Consider the following 17,777-nt stretch of genomic DNA (forward strand, 5'->3'; position numbering starts at 1 on the left):
CATTTGCAGTACTTATTGAAAGATGTACATTTTTACTGTTCAAGGCAGGATGGTCATTGTCTCCGACTTTGACTTCCAAATGCCAGTTAGAGCTGGCTATCCCTGGTAAACTCCTGATGCTACATCAAAATATGCCTGTTGAATCAGTAACTGGTGAAGCTTGTAATTACCTTTCCCACCATCATGCTGTCGAACACGTCCTCCAGTTCGGAGGACATGACGACCAGCCCGTTGGTGGCCTTGCGGATGTCCTGCAGACTAGTGCGGATCACGGTGATGAGGCGGTTGAACCGGATCAGCTCCTGAACCAGCACAGTGTTCATGGACTCCTCATAACGCACTGGATACTTGGTCTGAAAATATACAGGATGACAACTTGAGTTATGAAAGTAATACAATGTACAAATGTATAATGATGCATGTTTCTACAGAAAAGTTAGAGTATTGAGCTAAGATTTGGGTGATCTTTATAATTTGTGAACCTCCTCGTCCCGGGAAATTTGCAATATGTTGGATTTACAATATGTTATGCCATGGTGAAAATAACTGTAATATTGTGTAGAAAATCTGTAACTGTATGCAACTTTCAATATGGAAACATTGTTCTGTAAGGCTTTTTTTGCCAAACAAACACCATTGTCATGTTGCTGCTACTTTTTTGGGTAATGATAGATTCAAACAGTGTTAGCAAGTTTAATATCTCTCAGTCATTACCTGCACTTGTTCCAAGTTGAAGTTCGGAGGGATCTTGGAGAGGATGTCGGAGGCCAGTTCTAGGATGAGGTCCTCGGCAGACTTTCCTCCACCCGCTGCCTGGCGAGGCTGGGTCAGCAGAATCCCGTCCAGTAGCTGCTGCGTCTCCTGCTGTTCCTTCGAGATGTCTGCGTTCTCATGGAGACCAAACACCTCGGGGTGGGGCGTCCACGGCAACGCTCGCACGTACTCAACAAAGGAGTCGTAGCTACCTTGCGAAGGTGCGTAGTACAGCCCGCTTGGGGACAGCTTGTACTGATCGTCCTGGGTGATTTGCGGGCAGTAGAAGATGGCCAGTATGCTGGTGAGCAGGCGACGGTCACGCTCGTCGGTCACCCGGCCTCCGTAGTTACACTCCCCGGTTAGATACGTCAGGGCGTCCAGCGGAACCTTGTCGTAGTCATTGAGGAACATCTGCAGCTGCTTGACGCTGATCCTGAGGTCGGACTCGTTGAACTCGTACGGAATGTTCCACCCGAGGGGACCGAAGTTACGCCGCTCCTGGACCAGAGCGTGGAAGAAGCACAGACCAAACAGCAGCTTCTGCCAATGCTGTGATAGATACACAAGTACTCAGTGTAAGTTGAATTTCGTAACATTATGCATTCAAATTACTATTCTCTATTACACTATTTTACCATTTAGAGCTTGCTTTTAAGTGTCAGATTTGCCTGTCTTATACAGTATTACATTTCTAAAGGAATGCCACCAAATCCTAACATACGCAAAATAGTTGACAATAACACCACATACCTTAGGTTTATTGCATCCATTGAAGAAGTCTGGGTCACTGATGGGATCATTCAGGTAGGACCTGAGCAGGTTGGCCTTCAGACCTTTGGGTGGTTCATTTGTCATCTTCACACCATTCTGCAGAGCTGAGACAGGGAAGGCTGGGGAGGGGTAGGACGTCAGCCATAACCGGAACTCTGACTTTGTCTTCTCTGGATCTGTGATCACCTATCAGGAAAAAAAACAACAGGATATTCTCACATACTTGCCACCGGGTTGTTTCCATTGAAATTGGTTCATAGTTTGATACATCTTAGAGCTATTTGATGTTATTTCACAGAAACTTTAATATCAGATGTAAAGTATTAGGGTGAAAATTTGATAAACTACTTAATGACAATTACAGTGATTCAAATTCTTTTTCATAGAGTTTGTTGATGTTCTATCAACTCAGTTGCTACATGTATGCGAGGGATGCAATACTGCAGATCTGTGCACGGCAGCAACAATTTTCCACATTCAGGCTTACCTCCTCACAAATTCTCTCCAGTTCTGGCAGCCAGCTCACAGCTAAGTGACAGTTCTGCAGGACTACCCAGGTCCCCTCAGCAACAGCCTTCTCAATCATCTTCTCTGCGATTGGTCCCTGCCCCTGGCCCAGGGAGATAGTCTGTAGCCTGGAACCTCCCATTCCTGGTGTAGGGGTGATTTAGTTCAAATCCACATTATTATAAAGAATATCTAATATTATGTCATTCAATGGTCTATACTTAGGTTAATATCAAGAGTAGATTTATAAAATGTTATTTTAAAGGCACCCAAAAGGATTTCAGGGAAGTAAAACTGGATTTTCAAAGTCTATTGTTTGTTCCTTTCATATACTTATGTAGTTAAAATGGTTTCTTGTTTTGTATCAGAGGCCGGTCCAATCTATTTCTTAGTGGTGCCAAAAAATAAAGGAACTTTCATGTAGTTTTTTGGGGGGCTATTTTAAAAGTATAAAATGATGACAAAAATGTGCTAAGAAATGGGAGCTAACAGTGTCAATATCAGACAGGTTGCCTATTCAGATATATTTTTCATTTTGCTGCCATGAAATTGCATTTTCTAAAATGGAAATTTCTGCACCTTTCTCTTCAGCGAATTTGACGAGTCCTGCCATTGGGTCAGCACCGGGGGACAGCACAAAGATGAGGGGTGAAAAGTGGCTGGAGTCGGCGTAGCTCAGCGACAGGTCAAAGGTCGGGGGCTCCACATACGCCTGCCCCATCCTGGTCACTATGAACTTCTGTACAACTGGAACAACCTGGAGGGAACAAAAATGGGAGAGGAAAAAAGAGATGTTTCCCATAATTGTGATCACATTTGACTTGTTCCTTTAAAACAGTAAGACACACTAGACTTATATGTATCTAACAAATTATATGGCATTTTCATATCAACAAATCAATTAACCAACCAATCAATCAATCAATCAACCAATCAATTAACCAACCAACCAACCAGTTGATGAATCAATAAAAACTGGTTTATTGATAAAAAAGGCATTGCTGCCAAAGGCTGAATTGCGCCTTCGGTATCAACTATCAACTCAGTTGCTATGCATGGGATGCAGTGCTTTAGATATGTGCAAGACTTTTTATAATGTAAAACTACATGCTACATCAAAACAGAAAAAGCATTCATTGTTGATTTTAGCATGCTGACCATCATATAAAGGAAGAAGAGAATCTCACCTTGTCTGGCCGGATGCACCGTAACACAATAGCCTTCTCCAGAAAACTGAGTTTACTGTTCCAGGGTGCAGGTAGCTCCTCCTCATGGGGGCAGTTGGAGTCATAGATGCTCTTCCAGGCTCCCAACTGGGGAAAACCATAGAAATAACACATTAGCATCACTGTAAAAAAAAAAATGTTTTGCCGGGGGTGATCCACCCCTGTGGTGTTGCCAAAAACTATGTTTTTGGCAACACCACAGGGGTGGATCCTTTGAAAATTACAATATAGACCACACTATAATTTATTGTACTTTCTAGCCAAATACAAAATTGATGTAATGGACTTACATTGGATTTGAAATGCTGCATGAAACCTTGGAATGCAGTGAGATCTGAACACCTCACAATCTCATTCCAGGACTTGTCTTTCAACCAATCAGGAGCAGGGTTAGGATAAGGGTTGTCAAGGGCAACACCCCCAGTCAGGAGGAACCTCCACTCATCCTCATCTACTGCCCCTCTGTAAAAAAATATAGATATAAGAAGTTTAGACAGGAGCTTTTAGTTAATATATGGTGCCAAATGGCATTGGTTACCTGGGGAGTTTAGGCTTAAAGTGTAAAAATGATTCAATGTAACGTGAGAAATAAGAGAAAAACTTACTCCACCATCCTGGCTAGCCCAATGGACAGTAGGAAGGAGAATAGGAGCTTGTCCTTCTCAAACAGGGACCTGCACACGTTCTGGTAGATGCTGGGTTAACAAAAAAAATGGACAGGATAAAGGCATTTTTACTAAAAAGACTTGGAGACAACAGGCAAAGTTATAGATCAACTATTTGGTAGCAACATATTTTCATGTACCAAACACGATATGTAGAAGCAGAGTTCTCACCTATATGTGAAGTGGTTGTTGAGGTTGGTGATTCTCTCCTCTAGTACAGAAGATGGAGCACTGTTCAGGATGGACTGTGGGAGAGGAAAATGAAAAGTGAGCATTGTTTACAGACTAAGGCAAAATTTCATGTACCTTGTAATATATACTGGATATTCATTTCTCTGCTTCTGGGTCTAAGAAAAGATATGATAAATATCGGTGTTTCATACCTGTAGATATAGGTTGATGAACCAGGTGAGGCTGTACTGGTACATGGGCTCAATGTTGGCCAGGTCTGAGATGGCAAAGAACAGGACAGAGGAGTGCTTGGCAACCTGGAAGAACAAAAATAATGATTATAATTATATCAGGCGATTAGTTTCACTTGACACCACATTTTGTAATTGTTAGTAATTGTTTCATATATTTTCTATGAAAATACTTCTATGCAATGGCATTTTCAAAGGAAAACGAACGAATACAGTTTGTGTTACCTTGCTAAATTGGCTAAATACTCACCGGCTTGTATCCATTCCTGGTATCATCAATCTCCCGTTCTGTCCGTGAGGCCACCTCCTGTTTCTCACTGATCTCCTGACTCAGAGCCTTGCTGGAGGACAGGATCTCTATGGCAGTCTCATCCTCAAGGATATTGCCTGAACAATAAAGATGTTGGCAAATGATAAGACTAGCTAGTAGTAAGAGGACTAACCAGACACTGATAAATGTAATTTAAAAGTGAACAGGTGAATAGTTACTTGCTTGCTTGTAATAAATTTATCATTAATTGAATCACAAGACAGTCTAACATTTAGGCAAAAAGCAATGACTGACTCCCTACCTTGAGATGTTGCCAAGACTTCTAGAATCTTGTCCTCTATCTCCTTGAGGAGTTTCTTGTTCCGAGCCCCCTCCAGGATGAGCTCACTCTTCTCCTCCTCCAGTTTGGGTTTCTCCTTGGCCGCGACGATCCCCAGCAACTGGTCCTCCAGTCCAGGGGGAGTGATCATGAAGTTCAGCAACGTCACCTAAAGGTCATCAAGTTTTTCATCAAAAACACAACAATGACACAACTTGTTGCAAACATACAAAATAATCACTGTTGAAATATTCAGACTAGGTTCTGAGAATGTCAGTACAATGCATGTTACTGACCTTGACTGATGTCTCTGGTAGGTAGTGTGGGTTTCTCATCCTGGTTGTGATGTAAAACTTGAAGTCCTTTTGAGAAAAATAGTGACACAAAATTAATGTAAGTCATATTTTAAACAAAATCAATATGATGTTGTCAATTACAACCAAGTTACTGTTACAGTAGTGAAGTCGAGCCAACTATCATAATACCAATCATCCTGTGGAAAGCTGGTCTTGTCCTAACATCATCTAACCTACCCTGCTGTACTCAATGACGTTTTCTCCCAGCCTGATGTAGTCCATCCCGCTCTGTTTGAAGGTCTGTCTGAGCAGCAGAGGTTCCAGGACTGGGTCCAACTCCTCTCCAACATTCTCTAACAGGACGGGGTTCCCAAACTGTATACAGTTCTCCAGTGTGCGTGTGTACATGGCATCGCTCAGCTTGATGATGTGCAGTTTGTTGGGTTTCTCCAGGTTTTTCACCCACTTGTTGGCCTGGCCCTGAGGGTCAATCATCAGTGGCCACCGCTTTGCATTGCTGACAATTATGGCATTGTCCACTGAGAATCTGGAAAATGTGGAAACAAAAGTAATGATTTTGATGATCCATTAATATTTGACTATTTTTGTATGTTGATGTCATGAGAAGCATAATAATAATAAGGGGGAAAGAACTAAGTTAAACATAAATGATGTATGACAGAGACGTCTTTTCAAGTCAAAGGCCAAAAAACATCTGTCCTCACTGACTTAGTACACTGACCCCAAAACATTTGAGTGGCTCTCATGAGCCTTGTTTTGTGGTAAAGATGAAATAAAAAATAAATAAATGAATAGAATCTTTGTCGTTACAGTGAGGAATGTAGATAGATAGATAGATAGAGAAGCATATTTTACTCAATTAACCTTTCTAAATTTGATCAGAAAACTTGCTGTTCTCAACTTGTTTCTAGACAACAAGTCTCAGTACTGTCGTTTGTTATGCTGAAAGATACAAGTTTCAAGATTGCTCAGTTACAGTGTACTTACGAGTCATTGGGCAGCCCGGCCAGCTGCCAGTCGCGGACCTTGACCGGATCTCCCAGGGTTTGTGAGAGGGAGAACTTGTCTGACACGGGGATTCCCTTCTCATGACACATGCTGTACCATTCACCAAGGATATCCTGAAGAAACAACAGTGATTAGTTTAGTTGTAGATAATAGGTTCATCACTAAAAAGTATGAGGCATTCCCAACCACCCCCCCAAAAGCAGTGTCACATTGGTATATATCATGTGATTAATCTTATGTAGTTTAGTACCACAGTGACTATGATAACCTGCAAAGTAGATTTTCAAATTCTATGCATTAAGAAGCTAAATACAAGCATTGTGTCAACTTCTGTTTCTATAAGTCAAATTCTCAAAGGAAAGGAAATGAGGAAGGAAAGGAAAGTGAGCTTGATCCAGTTTTAGCTTACTGAAACCTAATCTCCCACTGGTTGTAACAGAGAAGACAGATGCTATGTACAATACTTACAGGTTCATTGTATTGGGGAAATTTTCCTAGCTATTTTTGACAAGCACAATGAACAGTGGACCACAGCTTATGTGAGTGACCCCTTCTAGTAGCATGCATGACGGGTGAGTGACAACAGCTGGGATTCAAACTCCCAACCTCTTGGTCCAGTACATACTACTTGATCATCAGATGTCGATGATTATCTCTAACCTACCTGTCTGAAGGAGAGTGTGAAGGGTCCGAGGTAGGCGACCACCCCTGCTGACAGCAGCACGTCTCCCACGATGTTCTGGTAGGTGTCTGTCAGCTGATGTACCAACTGGGTCCAGCGTTCCTTCTCTCCACCCAGACCGGAGATCAGCTTTTCTGCACGGATCAGCTTCACCTTGGTCAACTCAATGTTGTCTTCCAGTTGCTAATTAAAGGTAAACAATGTTTTGTTTGTGTTAACTTCAAAAGTATCAAAATTTAGGTCTATAAAAAAGGTCCCGTTCCACTCTGTGCAGAGCATAGGGGTGGTGCCCATCTCCATTTCTGTAGCCCTTGTGCCACACAATTGTGGAATCACTACAACAAGGTAGTGTTGAACTCACAAACTCCCCGTTACAAAGTGAGCATTCTTTCCAATTGAGGGAAGAATGCACTGGTTCAATAGGTCTATACCTACATTTAAAAAGTAAAATAAAGCTAATACATCAATGCAACCATCCAAACTTTATTGAACAATGGTATCAGTATTTACATGTCAAACCAGCATGATTTCTAACAGTGACTAAAAGCATATAGGGGAAAATGGTACCTTTTTGTCATTCATTTTCTGTCTCAGATGTTCGTTCAGCAGGTCCAGCTTGTCCGTCACCTGCTTAAGCTCCGCCCTCTTCTCCTTCAGCTTCTCCATCTGGACTCCCAGAATTCCCTCTGCTTCTTTCAGACTCTCCCGCTTTGGTGCTACCACCTAAAACAGAGCAAACAATTTCAATTTTATATTTTGTATTTGTTAACACGATTTTGTGATTACATCATGTTTTTTGAACAAAGGATCCTTATAAGCACATTATGTGCTTTCTGTCCAATGCTCCCAAGTCTATGTGAATAAATACCAATTAACAGTTAAACTTAAGGCACTGTGTCACTGTCTGGAAAACTTTAGAAAGAACCTTCTGATAAAGTTCTTCTGTCTTTTTGTAAACTTGCTAAAGCCTTGAGTGGTTCTTAGATCTTTTATTCTCACTCAACATTCAATAGAACCAACAGTTTTTTGTCGAGAATATCTGATGGTATCTACTCACCTTTGCCACCCTACTGTAGACTTCAATAGCCCGGACCCAGCTGCACAGACCCTGGCAGGCTGACGACACATTTTTGATGATGGCAGGGTCAAAGTCAGGGTTGCTGATGTAATTATCCCTGATCTTCTTTATAACTGGGTCGGGGATGTGGTCTTTGTCATACTGTTTGAGACTGTCCAAGAACTTCAAGTCACCCAGCATCTGTGAAACGTAATAGTAGCAATGATGGGGTCACTAATGAGTTGAAGCTTGGAACGTTACAATATAACATCTCTATGACCCCCATCCCAACTTCAGACTTTTCATTACTGTTGGTGGCTACTCTAAGAATTAAAACATTCACTGATGTTCAATGCTTTTTTGAAATGTATCTGTTCAGATACACTTAAACAGATAAAACTAGTCAAATCTATGACTATCTACATTGTAAATATGATTGAAGTCAGGATGACTACCAGTAGTGTATGTGCAATAACCTACCCTTTTAGCAGCAGGCCAGTAGTCTTCGTAAGGCTTCCCATTGGAGTCTGTCTTCCTCTCAGATTTAACACCCTGCAACATAAAAATGATTATGATTATTAGACATAGTAATAATGCATTTATGCTAACCCTTTATGCCAAAAAAGAAAACAATAGTAAGTCCCTTTCTTGAGTTTTTTGTACAAAGGAATTAAGGAAAACTAATAATATGGTGACGATAAAGCATTGAAGAATATTGTAAGGGTCAGGTAGTTCTTGGTAATGTCCAGAAAGAACAAAAAGATGATGAGATTCTATATCTAGTTAATCTTGGATCTAATGACAAAGTACCTTGAGGATACAGATGGACTCCATGACCAGTTTGACCCCAGGAGGAGGGTTCTGCATGTGTTTGACCAGGGTGATGTCCTGCTGCTTCAGGGTGTTCAGTGCAGCGATGGCGGCATTCATGGCAGGCATGGCGATGGCCAACTTGTCTTCACACTCATCCTAGGAATCCAATGCAAGTACACAAGATTTGATATTGGTCACGTGTATGTCATTATTTGTACACATATCATTTGAAATGCATTACACTGTATTTCTTAAATGCAAATGTGTGATAAAAAGAATCTTTCCGCAGAGGTGTTGTTAATTGATATTTGAGTGTAGATGATGTTTTAAAAAAAAGTTCAATTTCAATATCCAGAGGTAGGACATATTGTTGTACTACATTGTACAATTAGATACATGAACATGTACTTAATCTCCAAGCAAATGGCTGCAAGACAGTATCAAATACGCTAGCATGAAAATGACATCAGTACAAGAAAGCTAGATAAAAATGGTTAAAAACACAAAAAGAAGTCAAATCCTTAACCTCTGCTTGAAGAGTAATATGCACTATTAGAATACCCACCCTGATGGCCTGTGCCTCACTGGCAGCCTTGTTAGCCTCTGCCTCATCAGCTTCCACCACTTTCTTCACCTCCTCCACCTCCACAGACTCCTGTGCAATGATCTCCAGCAGCTCTTCTGTCTCCCGTTTGCTGTTCTCCAGCTGTGGCTGCAGGTCAATCAACTCCTGCTGCATCACACTCACCTGTGGGGAGAAACAACATCGTACATTATAACTTTCAAACTTTTTTTGTTCAATCCTAACAAGAAAGGTAACATTTGCAAAGCAAATGCATAATGTTTACCTTCAAATGGGATGGTCTAGCTCAACAAAATAGGCTGCTCTGTTCATTCTTTCTGTTCATTCATATATACATATGGTGACCAGCCCCTCTATCTCTGTCTTGTAACTTGCTACATAATGTAATCCAACGCCACAGGGTGCCACCAGAAACATATAATATTCAATCCTCTTGAACAATTTTATCATCATCGTCACCACTGCAGCACACCATGCAAACTGTTATTTAAAGTGATATTATGTAGAATTTTGACTATTTTAGAAATCTTTCTTTTACACATTTTCTTGCTCTTTACACCTACCTGACTTCATGATGACATTTGGGGATTAACATATCAACGTCGTTTCGCCGCAAATACGCGCTGGAAAACTGCGCACTCCGCGGCGCTAGCGCGGATCGCGGCCATGTTTGTTTACATCCGACCGCGTCCGAGCATTCCCGAATCCAGGTCACCGTAGAACACGTTATTCTCTAAAATACGGCATATGCCGGGTCACGATTTGACAACTGTCAATAGTGCAACAAAAACACCTTAGACATACGTAACGTTTATACTTTTTCATATCTACAGGATTTGCCTAGTACAACAATGTAGATATTTCGTGCATTACAAAATGACACCGATCGTTATGGCCTTCCAAACATTAGCATTTTTGGTCAGTTTATCTGTGCTTATCTTTTTTTACTGGCCAACTGGATCCCATTAGCTAATATCACAGTGTGATAGCCCACATCTTCACCTTTACATCGATACCAAAGTCCCCTGGTTAGTTTTAGGACAAACGGGTTTGCCCCAAAGAAAACCGCGACGGTGCACACATCGCGGTGACGAAATTTTAGCCCAGTTGTAGCTACCGGCGCACACCATTCTGAGTTTCCGCAACATTTTGATACATTTAGCGTAATGTCATAAACTTCGTTCCTTGGTATGAGAAACTGTATGAATGTGGTTACCACATGCAATATGATAAGTGACATGATAACTTTCAAGTATATACAAAAAGAGTATTTTAGATTAGGTACTGACCCTTCAAAAATTGGCAAATTTGAAGTCAATCGGCTTCGAACTCCAGCGTTCGAAAGCGTTCGAACCATGGAACCCAGACACGCGCCGGAAGTTGCCGAAGATTTCCGAACGAAAACCGTTGTTTGTTTACATTCTATTTATTGTGGCACACATAAATACGTCTGGCCTTGCGCAACTTATTCTCGCGCTGCGCTGAGTTGCCGAAAAGGCGAAATAGCGACGCTGATACGTTGAAAGTTATCGAAAATGACAATCTACATGAGAAAATTTCAATTATTTGTATTTTCAGTTTTGGCGCGAAAATCCTACATAATATCACTTTAATGTATGCATTATCAATGTTCTTATCAATAAGCTTCCTTTCTGACATAACTCACCTGAGATGAAGCGAAGTCCAGTTTCTCCAGCCCGACAGTGTACCTGTTCTTCAGAGTCAGGATCTCCAGTCGTTTGGTCTCCAGCAGGGACTTGAAGGTCTTTATTAGCTCCAGGTAGGAGGTGGGAGTCACATAGTTCCTCCTTCTTAGACTTGCAAAGAACCTACAACAATTGAAAACAAGACACGGTTATAGAGAATCAGAATGTCTAAGGACAGTACTGTTTCTGCCAGAGATGGGCTAGGACATGGTTCTTACTGCAGATATGTTGGAATGAAAGGTAAAAACAGTTCTTTTCTGCATGGTGATAGTATATTTGTTGTTTAAGTATCACTGACATTCCTATTTGCATCTTTTCATTACAAGAAATCAAGAGAAATGCTAGATTTCCGACACTGCAGATGTGATTATAACAGTTTCAGCACCAAGGACAGGTCCAACAACAACTTTTCAATATGGACTTTTTATTCCACTGTTTCTGTAGAATAATGCTTCAGAATCTGTGACCATTAGCAGATGTAAAGACAAAATGATGAAGAAATGCCCTGTTTGATATTCTAAGGCAGACTTTGAAAAAAAAACTTTGAGAAACAAGTTAGAAAAGTCTGGCTATCGGGTAAATGAAAAAGAAGCTGACTCAAAAATCTTCATCAACTGTTGTCGGTTTAACCCCCATCTCCCCTGAAAATCTAAAACAGTTCTCATGTCCCTCCCTTACCTGTCAGAGAGTGCCCTGACACTCTGGTGGAAGTGTTTACACATCACCACAGCCTCGTCCCGCACCTCCTGGGACATCTCCACTTCATCCAGGAACTTGTTAGCTACCAGTTCCAGGGCATCCTCGGGCCATGCCTACATGACAATACAGGTATGAAATACATTATGCAAAACTAGTTTAAAACATTGAAAACATTGTTACAATCCTGTTTCATTGATTATTCATTGATTATATGGGAATCAAAAGCAACAAGAAAGGTGTCAAAAAACACCTTGGCGACACAATATTTTCACTACATACGGTAACGTACACACACACATCACAAGAATTTCCCTCATTCAATATAGAGACATAATTACAATAATTTTGCATTTTGACTTTGAAATACTGTCTTAATAATAAGAAAATTGCAATGTCTCGTACATGTACCTTCACTAAATCAAGGCCAAAAAAATGTATACTTGAAACAAAGGACCCCTTATAGCTTGTTTTTTGGCCAAGAAGAATTAGAAGCTTCCAGTATACATTTTTAAAAAATCGACTGACCTTAAACCAGTCAATAGTGCAGCAGTTGATGAGGGAGGGGAACATCCGCAGACGGTTTCTGAAGGCGTCGCCAATGGGGCTGAAGGCCAGCACAACGTGCAGGTGGCGCCGCACACGCTCTATAAACTTATTGTACATGTTGAGCGGGGTGGTCTCAATCTGCTGCTGCTCTGTCTGAACCAACTGCTGCATCTGAACATGAGAAACACAAATATTCAAAAGAAAGAATTGTAATAACAAGATTGGGACAATGACATCAAACTTTAGTTTTTGTTCTTGTGAATCTGTTTCAAACACAATTGGAATGATTGTCTTGTATGTTGGATATCTTTACAAATGTTCATGGTTTATCTAACACCAGCAGTTCACCAGTGCCCTTCAGATATACACAGAGGAAGTCTTCGTGAAGTTACATGTTAACATATCACAAGACACCAGCTGTAGAAGAGGGATGTTAAACGTTGAAGTATAACCCTGCACAACATAGCAAATACCCATACACCAGCCCAATCCATGGGGTTAAGAACCCTATGAATAATTTTCAAATCATGCAACATTAACACGACCACGTCAGTATTGTACCATATTGGGATATTGGACATTTTCCTGCCTCTCTTCTTCCCTGAGCTGTGAGAAAGATAGGGGTTTATGAATTGGTGTTTATTGTACATGCTGTACAATAACAATATGATCAATTCTGTTGAAGACAGATAACAGAGCAGCAACTCAAGTACATTACATGACTTAGTATCAATTAATAACATCTAACAGTTATCACAGTTGGACTTTAAAATTCAATGACAGGGAAGATCGTGCAATAACTACAGTGTCAAATTCTTCTACTATTGATAGACAAAAAGTGCAACTTTACCTTCTCTATGATTTCCAACCTCTCCTCATTCTCATATAGGTTTGGAATATCTGCTGTGTTCAGAATCATGTTCACATCCTCCAGGAAGGACTCGTCCTATAAAAAGATATAAAATGCAATATGTCAAATATCAATATACAATGAAGGTAGTACTAAAATATCTAAGGGACTGTAAGGAAAGAAACCAGAAGTAAAATGTAGAAGATCATTGATGCTTTTTTGACAATAGAGGACAATAAAACTACTGTTTTGTAGACAGAAGACAGTGGAGAAATCTCGTTTCCCGTCGGCTGAACAGACAATCACGTGACCCCTACCCTGATACTAATTATTCCGCCCCTTTACCCTCTGACCCTTCCTCCCTAACCCTCGTAAGGGTCATTCGTGGCTCAACCTTTCTCTGTACGGTCACATTCCCACCCAACCCTCCCATGACTAACCCGAGAACACCTGGATTGTAGAACGTTAGTTATGTTTTCTCATCTCATACGACATCGCGCTACCTTAGTTCCTACTGACTTATCTAGACTCGTACATTCGTCATGGCACTGTACGTTATCCTCAATGGTACCTGCGACTTAGCGTACGTATCAGTTGTTACATAACCTTCATGTTGTCTCTTCTCTGCAAGATACCTGCCTTGCTAGCGTTCCCAGTCACATTGTGGCCATTTGCTGTACTCAGTATGTTGTGTAGCTGTAACCTCTGATATACTCCAGAATTGTGTTATTGTCGTATTTTGAACCACGTTACTTACGAAGGTCAGTAGTTATTCAGGTGTACCTGTAACGCATCACTTGCTTAGCCAGGATGTTTTCAACCTTGTTCACGTAGATGAGCTTTTGAACTTCGCCGGTTAGAAGTTACTTACAAGTCAGGATGCGTTAAACATCCGCTGGACAGAGCATTGGTTTAACCGACCAGCCCGACTTTGGCTAAACAATTGGCAACCAGGGTAAAATAGGTCGCCAGCTCGCAGCACATGACTTGTTGTTGTTGTATTAGGCTCCTGTGTAAGTATGTACATGCTATGAGAGCTACAATGTGTAGAGAGTAATGGTGTTACTGAATTGACGATCCAATTGCAATAAATGCCCGACCGTACTGAGGTGACGGTGAGCTCACTACCCTAATTGTGTGTGTTTGTCTGTGAAATAGACGGGAAACATAGTTCTCTTCGGAGCTTGCGAAGAAGAGAATGTACCTTGATTTGATGGTCAGCAAACAGGAAGACAGAGTGCACGCCCTCTTCTCCTGCTCTCCTCATCATCTTCTTCAGGTCCTCTTTCCAGTCATGAGCCGTGTAGGTCTTACTGACGTTCACCTGGTACAGCTCATAGTCCGCCATGAAGGCAGCCAGACGGGTCAGACTCTGACGGCCACTGCCTCCGATTCCTGACAGAACAGACGGTACACATGTCAGATAAGATTCTCCAGTACTAAACCTGTTTAAGACTACACTTTCTGCAACCTATGTGTGTCATCTGCATAACATGACATCACAGAAGCCTTGGATTGTTCATTTCTTGACAAAGACTGGAGTTGTACAGTCAAACATTTGGGTGTCTCCAATTTCTTCTGTTGGAATCTATATTTTAAACCTGCTTCATACTGTTTAAGAATAGTTTTGACCATTTTGTTTTGGGCAGTCATGGCTGCAGATTTGATGGTAGCATACACTAAAAATCTTTATTTTCTATCTTCTTACTAATCCTAGATTGTACAGGCATTCTACATGTAACTCATATCTCCCTTACTACACTGTTGAACCAAAGTCTCTATCCCCACCAGTTTCTCAGGACTTACCCACAAGCAGTGCGTGGCCGTTAGGCTGCTTTAGGACCCTGCTGATCCGTGAGATGTGTTCAATGGCAAACTTGAACATGACCAGGTCCATGGGAGCCTTACTCATGGTGTTGTAGTCTTCTAGGAACTTCTCCATAGTCTGGGGAACAAGACAGTAACATCAATGATTGCTTCAAATGTTTCAAACTGGGAAACACTTCAGAAGCATCAATTAACACAATCTCAAGTCTTATGTGTAAAGAATTTATTGTTCATCAACAGTTCCACACCATTCTTAATTCCTCCATGTTCATGATTTCATCGTATCTTCTCCCCTCATCCTTTGGTGTCATGAAGTCCCCAAAGAACAGGCTCCTGATGTCGTCATCCTGCACTTCCTTTGACACAGACAGGTGGCCAAACACCTGGTTCATCTTCTCCTTAAACTGGGTCTGCACCACGTTCTGAGAAAGGGAAAAATCAACTTAACTTAAGTTCACAGTCTAATCAGAGATATGTTTCAGTGGCGTTTTCTAGATCTATGATGCAAGCACTTGCCACAACACAACAGAATGAATCAGTAAAAGTAATTTTCCTGACATATTTGAAGTTGAGTCTTTATTTGTTTCATAATCTGTTATACATTGTACTATCATTCAAAATAATCTACATTGTATTTTGGGTCATCCAACACTGTATTTGTGGAGGTTGAGGTATAGAGAATTTTGTATCCAATGAAATAGGGTTACAAATGTCACATTAGCAACAAAGGTTGTCAATAGCATATCTAGGTCTAAAGTTATATCAACAATTTAGAATTACAATCAGGTTTGCCAGGAATACAATCAGATAAACCACATTAGTAGCTAACCTTAACAATGCCAAAGAATGTTTGGCGATCCTCATCGTCCACCAGTCGATCATAGAACACTCTGTACACCTCATGGACCCAGAGCCTGATCAGCTTGTACTCTGCCTCCTTCCCTCCACACATAGACTCTGCACTGAGCAGCAGCACACCCTGCACCACTCTGGAGAAGTCTCGCAGGTTGAACAGGTAGTGGGACTTGGAGGGGGTGGGCAGGAAGTTGGTGACGGCTTGGGAGAACACCTCGGTGGTGGCCCATGTCATGATCTGGTGGGAAAAAATAAGTTCTTCAAGTTATTCTACATAATAGTTGAATTATTCTATATAAAGTTGTTTTGAGTTATTTTATATGAAGTTCTTCTTCTATCTAAGTCATAAAAAAGGTTTTAACCAAAATCATCAAATGTCTTCAATAGATTTGGATTTCGCACTTTCTTGATACACTATTGAAGATTGCACAGAAGGGTTTTGTACTGATGTTCCAGGGCCAAGTGTCGGAAGTTAGGTTCATTCTCCATCATTGAAAACAAAAAATTGAGAGAAAAATAACATTGAATTTTTCCAAGAGGTGTCTAATGACTTGGCTAATAGTATGTACATTTGTATACACTCACCCTGGAAAACCTCTTCAGGCCAGTTTCAAAGCCCCTGTTGAAGTGCCAGTCCAGGAGAGGGGAGAAGATGTTCTTCATGGTCTCCTGGTCAAAAGAGTCGATGGAGATGATGTTGAAGTGGCGTAGGTAGCGTGAGGTGACCGTGTTGCGCCCCCCTCCCGGAGGTCCCATGGCTGACAGCATGATCAGGTCCTTCAGCTGAACCTTACTGGTATCTTTCCTGCAGGGTAGAAAATGTTAACATTGCAGCAACATATCAAATGCATCCAATGCAATTTCAGGGCAGCAAAATTTTTTTTCTGGATGAGGAAATATGTCTGATATTGACATATACTGCCATTTTTTAGCACATTTTTGTCATCATTTCAAAAGAAAAGGACATCTCTAAGTTGCAAGACAACTGCTAAAAATTTCACTGCTGAGTATTGGAACAGTTCTTTGCATTTCTAAATGTAAATTTACATGGCAATATTGTGTTACAGCTACATTTGTATTTGTGTTTATCTTTATGAGATGTATTTCAGCTTTCATGATAGAAACCAAATAATGTACAGTGCTAATACCAAAAGAAGCAAGTGCATTTTCTTTCATAAAAATTGGCTTTTGTATATCTTACCTGTCAAACCAGTACCCATGGTCCACATACTGCCTGAGGATCTCTATCGGTGGCTGGGCTCCATACTTCTCCTTGGCTGGCATGTTCAGGTCATCCACAAACACAACACACTTCCTGCCTGGTGGGGGCCCGTACACACCTTTGCCTCTCCTAGATTTACACACAAACATAAAATCATTCAGAGTTGCATGCTATACCTTTTGAAGACAACAATCCTGACTGATCATTCTTTGATGATATATTCTCACACTAAATGTGAAAAAAATTACACTAAATGTGAAGAAAAGATTGTTTCTGACGTAACATGTATTAGTGTCTGTCCTTGGTGCTGAAATGAACTTCTCTTCAATTTTTGACTCAATGCACCAAAAAATGAAAAGAAGAAGCTCATTTCAGCACCAAGGACAGATACACGACTACATGTTAAGTCAGAAATATTCTACCAAAATCACTCTAAGGCATTGTTTTGGACTCCCTGATGAAAAAAAAGAAGATTTTGCAGAATTTGATTGACTGGTAAGCACACTAACGCTGTGCCTACACACTAGTCTGACTAGACGCATCACACAGCTATTTACAGACACCAATACTACTACTACTACTACATGTACTACTACTACTACTACTACTACTACTACTACTACTACTATGAGTACTACTACTATGAGTACTACTACTATTACTACTACTACTACT

At 40.9% G+C, this 17,777-nt stretch overlaps 1 protein-coding gene across 1 annotated transcript in view; it reads right to left on the minus strand.

The window, feature by feature from the left end:
* The window catches only part of LOC109477349 (dynein heavy chain 3, axonemal-like), a 52,267-nt gene that overhangs the window by 1,692 nt on the left and 32,798 nt on the right, over positions 1-17,777 (minus strand). The window contains exons 45-75 of the mRNA XM_019778550.1: positions 17,082-17,231; positions 16,466-16,685; positions 15,855-16,118; positions 15,274-15,447; positions 15,005-15,143; positions 14,403-14,593; positions 13,199-13,294; positions 12,328-12,519; positions 11,782-11,915; positions 11,064-11,226; positions 9,380-9,562; positions 8,812-8,970; positions 8,482-8,553; positions 8,002-8,202; positions 7,512-7,667; positions 6,927-7,127; positions 6,242-6,375; positions 5,471-5,780; positions 5,234-5,299; positions 4,920-5,106; positions 4,598-4,734; positions 4,309-4,413; positions 4,097-4,170; positions 3,866-3,955; positions 3,551-3,722; positions 3,222-3,347; positions 2,614-2,791; positions 2,015-2,178; positions 1,507-1,713; positions 715-1,305; positions 171-353 (exon numbers count right to left, since the gene is read on the minus strand). Of these exons, the coding sequence (XP_019634109.1) occupies positions 171-353; positions 715-1,305; positions 1,507-1,713; positions 2,015-2,178; positions 2,614-2,791; positions 3,222-3,347; positions 3,551-3,722; positions 3,866-3,955; positions 4,097-4,170; positions 4,309-4,413; positions 4,598-4,734; positions 4,920-5,106; positions 5,234-5,299; positions 5,471-5,780; positions 6,242-6,375; positions 6,927-7,127; positions 7,512-7,667; positions 8,002-8,202; positions 8,482-8,553; positions 8,812-8,970; positions 9,380-9,562; positions 11,064-11,226; positions 11,782-11,915; positions 12,328-12,519; positions 13,199-13,294; positions 14,403-14,593; positions 15,005-15,143; positions 15,274-15,447; positions 15,855-16,118; positions 16,466-16,685; positions 17,082-17,231 (5,419 nt within the window). The remainder of the gene's footprint in view (positions 1-170; positions 354-714; positions 1,306-1,506; positions 1,714-2,014; positions 2,179-2,613; positions 2,792-3,221; positions 3,348-3,550; positions 3,723-3,865; positions 3,956-4,096; positions 4,171-4,308; positions 4,414-4,597; positions 4,735-4,919; positions 5,107-5,233; positions 5,300-5,470; positions 5,781-6,241; positions 6,376-6,926; positions 7,128-7,511; positions 7,668-8,001; positions 8,203-8,481; positions 8,554-8,811; positions 8,971-9,379; positions 9,563-11,063; positions 11,227-11,781; positions 11,916-12,327; positions 12,520-13,198; positions 13,295-14,402; positions 14,594-15,004; positions 15,144-15,273; positions 15,448-15,854; positions 16,119-16,465; positions 16,686-17,081; positions 17,232-17,777) is intronic.

The sequence above is a fragment of the Branchiostoma belcheri genome, unplaced genomic scaffold (genome assembly GCF_001625305.1).
Source record: "Branchiostoma belcheri isolate BF01 breed outbred unplaced genomic scaffold, Haploidv18h27 scaffold4, whole genome shotgun sequence".
Lineage (NCBI taxonomy): Eukaryota > Metazoa > Chordata > Leptocardii > Amphioxiformes > Branchiostomatidae > Branchiostoma > Branchiostoma belcheri.